The sequence below is a fragment of the Triticum aestivum genome, chromosome 2A, assembly GCF_018294505.1.
Source record: "Triticum aestivum cultivar Chinese Spring chromosome 2A, IWGSC CS RefSeq v2.1, whole genome shotgun sequence".
Taxonomy (NCBI): Eukaryota; Viridiplantae; Streptophyta; class Magnoliopsida; order Poales; family Poaceae; genus Triticum; species Triticum aestivum.
The window spans coordinates 764,318,844-764,325,517 of NC_057797.1; the positions used below are offsets into that span (position 1 = coordinate 764,318,844).

The 6,674-nt window shown below is 42.9% G+C and overlaps 1 protein-coding gene across 1 annotated transcript; it reads right to left on the bottom strand.

The window, feature by feature from the left end:
- Window positions 1-274: 274 nt before the first annotated feature.
- Window positions 275-6,326, bottom strand: LOC123186563 (ankyrin repeat, PH and SEC7 domain containing protein secG). Its single transcript, XM_044598303.1, has 12 exons — window positions 6,138-6,326; window positions 5,992-6,045; window positions 4,650-4,814; window positions 4,403-4,543; window positions 3,980-4,119; window positions 3,734-3,820; window positions 3,486-3,617; window positions 2,183-2,335; window positions 1,349-1,450; window positions 936-1,103; window positions 758-837; window positions 275-565 (listed from the first exon to the last, which is right to left on the bottom strand). Exons 1-12 carry the CDS (start codon window positions 6,181-6,183, stop codon window positions 520-522), a joined length of 1,314 nt encoding a protein of 437 aa, XP_044454238.1. The 5' UTR covers window positions 6,184-6,326; the 3' UTR covers window positions 275-519.
- Window positions 6,327-6,674: the final 348 nt, after the last annotated feature.

Genomic DNA, 6,674 nt, shown 5'->3' on the forward strand with positions numbered 1-6,674 from the left:
TCCTCTAGATTAGCAGTTTGTCAGATTCTTCTGAATTTCTTTGGAATCTCTGCATTTTCATACAAGGCCTCTAGATTAGGGCTCCAAGGGTTTGCACTGACTGAGTGAAGATTTCCGATCAAACACGAGGCAAATGATAGTGTTCGTAAATGTATGACAAATTTACAATTGAAATGATCAGCGAGCAACATTGTTGAACAGAACTTCTCATGCATGTTCAGAGAGTGACTGAATGACCCCTAATAAACTGTTAGAAGATGCAAATGGGAGGGCGTCCGAAAAATCAGCAAATATTCAAATTGGGTTAGATTTTAAGTTAGGTACAGCACATTTTCACACCAAATCCTCTCAGCATGCAATCAACAAGTAGCAGTAGTAAGAACTCTAGAAATTCAACGACTCTAGAGTTAGACTTTAAGTTGGGTACCACCAGCCTTCTGGTCACATGAGTACCATCACATTCAGTTGATCAACTACTCTAATCCAAGCCAAAAGAGCATTTCCCTAACAAAGCATGCTTCACTTGTCAGCCTCACCATGAGCTTTCATTAATTCCCTGGCCTTCCTGTACAGAGTTAACCAAAATGAAACAAATGTCAGCTGTAATCGCAGCACCATCAGATATATGGAAGGATGTCACTCGGCAGTAGGCACGCTGTTCAGCGTGCAACTGCTGGTCACTAGTATGGAAGTATATGTCGTTCATGCACGCAGGACGTGTACTCAAAAAAGAGATAAATACAAGACAGCAGATTACCGTAGCTCTCTCTCGACCTCTACGTTTCCAGGATCCAACTTTTGAGCGTCCAGGAGAGCATCACAAGCTTGTTTATACTCCTAGGCATAGAGCACGTCAAAGGAGGAACATGAGCGACTATATAGACTCGAACAGAGTGGGGAAACACAATGGCAAGCTGGACCATGTAGTAACTCACCTTGAGTAGCATGTGAGCTGCAGCCTGACGGTAGCAAGCTTTCACCCAGTTAGGTCGCAGCATTCTGCATCTGAGAGCATCTGACAGAGCACCTTCACCATCATCCAACAGCAGTTTGCAAAGACTCCTGTTCGCGTACAATGTTGCACTCGGCGCGACAGCTATTGCCTATGGTCAAACATAACAGGTTATACGATTATCATCTCACCATGGCAGGTTAATTAGTCCCGCAAAATAATATTAATCCGATAGAAATGCTTAATAATGGCAAATTAACAGCTAATAAGCAGGAAACTAGAGAACAATATTAGAAAACTATTCAGCAAACAAATAATGTTCTGCAATTGGTTCCCTGTTAATAGAAAAGAAAACTTCTAAGCCACCATGCTTTTGACAAGGTTTAAGGGGCTTACCACACCATATGCTTTTGATGCCACCTTGTAGTCCTTCAGCCTGAATAAATGATCTGCATGTGCCTTGAGCGTAGCTTTTGTTTGTTCAAGCTGCCTTCCATCCTGAATGATTAAACAATGGGAAAAAAATGTAGGAATGAAGCATCATTTCAAAGACATTCCGATTAAAATAGACACTTCACAACTCAGTTACACATTCTTCATAGCTTGGTATCTAGATATGCTTATGCTGCAAGACAAACTGCACATTATGTTACACAGCAAAAGGCAGCAGTTACTCACACAAGCTTTTAATCACAAGAGGAAAAGGTCCAACATAATTTAGAATTAATATGTCAAATTATTACTATATAGGTTACTAAAACAGCATATACATGCGTGTATTTCACAGCTCACAACTTAAATCCACAATAAGGAACCATGCTTCGAGTTATGTACAAGCATTATGCTTGTAAAGCATTTCTGTATCTTAAAGGCTGCGGATGACGAACAGTTTACAGCAGTTCATTGGATCGATACTGAATAACCAAGTATTTTTTAACCAAGGAACAGCCGACAACAAATAAGGGGTCCCAGTCTGGTCCTTCCGATTTAGAATTGGTAGTTTGTTCTCAAGAGCTTTAACTACTTCAATTTTATTGTTTTGGCGAGGTGATGCTCTACAGAAAATCCCATAAAAAAGTCACGATACTATTTTTAAATGTGATGATCTCATGCATATATAGTAACTCCAAGTCATAACAGTTGATGGACAAATTCAGGACTGGCGAACAAAAAATATGACCAGGAATTCAAGTAAATTTTATCTGGGCATAACAGCAATAAATAACGTACCAGTGGCTTTGAACTTTCAAATTTTGCATGCGAGATGATTCCATCTATACTCCAGTTTGGGATAGTTGGTATTGGGGAAGTCAAAGGAAACAACATTTCAACTTCTTCCATGCAGTCACGTTTAGCAGCAAGCTCTATTGGTAAGTTACCATACTGGGCAACAAAAGGAAAAGTGTCAACTCTTTTGAAATAACTACATAATTAAAGGACCCTCTAGAATGCAGTAAAAGAATATGAGCATTATGAATGAAAAGATATAAACCGTATAGGAAACTATAGTACCATGGGAGAGGAGCAGGGTCTACATAATACTGGTACAAAATGTTTCAACCAGGATTCATCCCAGCAAGCATTTCTAAATTCTAGTAGCAATTCAAACAGTCAACATACTCCTACAGCATACCAAAAGGTCTTCCTTCAGCAAGGGACTAAAAACAGGTATTTCAGCAATAGTTGAGACTGAGAGGTAACATGGATTTTTAGTGGCATAACCTTTACGAGTCCCCATGAATTATATAGTATAGGGAAAAGTAGCTATATATGAATTTTAAAATTGTTCTACGATTATTGAAAGCGCAAATATAATTTGACACTTCAGAGTAAATGAACGAATACCAACGATTGGGATGAAGAAAACAACATAAAGTAAGCTGAATACATACATCCAAACACAGCCTAAGCGAATTCAAATCATTCTGGTGATTGCTGGACGAGTACATTTGATAAATGTGGATACCATGAATGCTGCATTATGAGATCTAAGTATCTCATCAAATGTTAAGTTAAGCACCGACCTCGTATCTATATCTTGGGTACTTGTGGCCTTGTAGGCTCCATACAAGGACATCCACCGTATTCAAAAGCATTTCAGACTAAGGATACAAATATACATTATTGCACAGAACAGAGCATGTTGTTCTAGAAGAAAACCCAAAATTTGCTACTTCGTTCCAAAATATTTGATGATATTGTTTTCTCCTAAGTCAAATTTCTTGAAGTGCAATTTGGTTTGGTAGATGTTGGTAAGTCTATTTATAATTTGATGAAACTCAAAGAATTTGGGTTGTGACAAAACTAGAGTGTCAAATATTTTCAAGCAGAGGGAATAGTCAACAACAGTGATATGCATTCGTTGATATAAACCGTTAAACTGGGAGCTCACACACCTACCTTTTGCCTACACATGCAATATTTTGGTAGGTGTGTGCAACTTCTCATGGCACAGTCAAAAGACTAAAAGCAACTTAAATTCATATCAGTACAGGTTTCAACAGAATACATCTAGAAAATATTGAGAACATACAGCATCAGGAATATTAGGATCCACTCCTGCCTTTAACAGAAACTTCACAAAGTTTGTATAGCCTCCCCACCCTGTAGTGAACACTAAGGGAGTCATCGGAAGGGAGCCCCCTCGATTGACATCAGCGCCACCCTGTAAAAAGGATTGTGGAATAGAATGTTTCACGGCTCCCTCTCCATGTAGATTGACACAAAAGCATGGCTGAGATGGTAGAACATAGCAATGAACGTAGAAAACAGAATACTGGCCTTGATCAGCAGCTTCATGCACTTCAAAGAACGGTAAAGAAGGGCACCCATCAGGGCAGTACCAATCCCGATGACAGTGGCGTTAGGCTGCCAAGAGTAATAATTGTTATAGAATATAAAGGAACAAAGAAATGGATTATGAGCTGCCATAAATTGTCAATCCAAGTAGCCGACAAAATAAAAAACAAGCTATCTATGCAAATCAAATCTAGAAAACAAAAATAAGAAATGGTAAGAGTTATATACATCTGCATGGTGTTCCAACAAAATCTTTACTGTTTTATCTTGTTCATTAGTAGCAGCTTGATGGAGTGGTGTACCATGGCCACAGTCTATGTCAACAGCTACTCCTTTTGAAAGTAGGAACTCGGTGACCGTACAGCTTCCTGTGGTGAATAAAATAATTGCAATAGTCATGTGGTTACGCATCTAAGTGTACAGCAGCAAGTAACTACTACTATAATGACCACCCTGGTGTAAATCATAGATGGGCAAAATTTATACAACTTTGACTAGTTATAAATCTATATTAACCATATGAGAAATGATCACAAAACTTTTCTTCTACGATATTATTAGAGTAAAGGAACCATACCCATAGTGTCCTACACAAAGATACGCTTTGTAATACAAAAACAAATTGCATGGGTGAGGGGCCAAGAGAGCTACCTATGCATGCCGCATGGTGGAGAACTGTGCGTCCTTTAGCATCTGACTTTGTTAGATCACCGCCATGATCAAGCAAATACTTCACAGTAGAAACATCGCCAGACTGAGCAGATGACATAAAGGGTGTCACACCTGCAAAGTCTGCAATCAAAAAGCACAACAACGCAATTCAGACATCTCATGGTGCGAAACATAGACATGACAGGTGCCAATTTCCAGAAAAAAGAAGGAAGAGTTAGAGAAAGACCTCCTACTCCAGGAGCAGGAGCATTCACATCTCCCCCGAGTTCCTCCACCAAGTATTTGCAAACCTCAAGATGCCCTCCGACGGCTGCGATGTGCAGCACACCAATGCCACCACCCATGTCGTAAGAGAAGACCGCCCTTGGGTCGTCGAGACTCTTTACAGTACCTTTCACCCAAAGTAAACACCCAAGCATCAATACACTGATGAATCAAACTGCCAAATCATAGCTAGCTAGACAACCAAAAGAAAAGAAGCCCACATGTGTTGCATATATGGACAAGAACCTCACTAAGGCGGAGTTCGCGGAGCATCACTTTTGCTACTCCGGGAAAATCTACTACGTGCCGCTCCACTCCGAGATTAGAGATTCGCGGAGCTGAGGTGTTCGGTGCCGCTCAGCCGGCTCCCGAAGCGGAGTTGCGGAGCAGAGGGCTGCCGAACAGGCTCTAAGTCAAGCAAGGATGCAATCATGCAAACTGGTGAGCTTGAGAGTACCCTTGATCCCTCCTTAGTTCAAACAAATGAGGTATATTTGTGATTTTGGAAATTCAGTTGATAGGGTTGGAGGGTACCCTAAAGGTTTCCCATTTCCACTCATGTCAAGGGACTTGTTCACGTCCTGGACACACAGTCAATCAGTGCATGGACTTGACAAAAAGAATAGTGACCTGATCGTAAGATGTGCCCCGCCCGTGCAAGGCAAGCACTTGTTTTGACCAAATTCTGAATAACTCGCCTTTCCCTTTGAACAGTCCAAAAGACCACAACCGCAGAAAAAGATTATTTAATGCAGAGAATAATTACCGCTGTATACGCCAGATTTTACACTTAATCGACTAGAATGCGAAAGCTGACACCAAATTAACAAGACAATCATAGTACTAGTCTACATACATACAGCATAATAATAAGATGACCCACCATCATACTGCTCCACACAAGTGCAGAAACCCTCCCCAATTCAGAGAGCAATTTCTGTTTTTATAATTCAGAGGAAAATCGCAGCGTGCACCTAATTTACACTTAACTGCGCGCAATACAGCATAATAACAACAAGATAACCTGCCCTCATAGCCGCGCTCCACGCAAGCGCAGGAGGAAACCTAAATTACGATAACAAGGGAGGGGTCATTCCTACTTTCCTAGTGTCCTGCGAATTGAATAGGGCCCAAATTGGCGCGGCTAAGGAAGAATGGTGGCATTCGCATAGTCTAGCCGCCGGGGATTGGATGGCCGCGGCAGCCGGAAGCAAAACCCTAACCCGGTCGAACAGATTACGGCCTCGCGAGGCGGGGAAAAGCTGAGGAACGTGGGAGGGGGCGGAGGGAGAGGAGAGGCTGACCTCTGAGGCGCCGGAGGTCGCCGTCGAACGCCGCCCGCATGGCCGCGTCCTGACCTGCACACACACACAAAGCAAAATCAGAGAGAGAGAGAGAGAGAGAGAGAGAGAGAGAGAGAGAGAGAGGAGCTGGGGGAGGCTGGCCGTACTGGTGCCGCCGCCGGAGCTGCGGGTGTAGACGAACGGCGCGGCCATGGGCGGCCCCTCTCGCTCTGGCGCTCGCAGTGGCAGCAGGGAGGCTTCCGGAAGAAGGGAAGGCTTTGCCAACTGCGAACGAGTTTTTTCTTTTCTTTTTCTTTTGAATGAACTGGTGGGATGCAAGCGGGATTTTGGGCCTTTTGGCCAGCGCTCCCTCCCCTCCCTCTGCTTGGTTTGGGGCGCGGCTCCTGGTCCCACATGCGATGCGAGCCTGGAATCTCATCGGGGGAATGCTGGTTGCTGGTTGGCGGGTAAAGATGGGACGACTGAGAGTACGCAGTAGCAGCAGGGTGGGGAGGGGAGGTTGCGTGCGTGGGTGGGCATAGCGCGCCGATCAAAGCTGCTGCTGCTGCTGCTGCTTGGACTGGACAGCTCTTCTCTGTCTTTGACGTGCGTGGGTGTACGATTTTGAATTTTTGGATTTTGGAACTTCACAAATTTATTTATTTTCAGAATAATAATGTACTCCCTCCGTCCCACGGGGCAGA

What these genes read in the sequence shown, in the direction of transcription:
- LOC123186563 (XM_044598303.1), bottom strand. Translation starts at nt 6,183, where the DNA reads ATGGCCGCGCCGTTCGTCTACACCCGCAGCTCCGGCGGCGGCACCA. An exon ending in CGACCTCCGGCGCCTCAGAG is followed by an intron (nt 4,815 to 5,991) that starts GTCAGCCTCTCC and finishes TTTGGGTGAAAG; the next exon opens with GTACTGTAAAGAGTCTCGAC. An exon ending in CAGCTCACATGCTACTCAAG is followed by an intron (nt 838 to 935) that starts GTGAGTTACTAC and finishes CTCTATGCCTAG; the next exon opens with GAGTATAAACAAGCTTGTGA.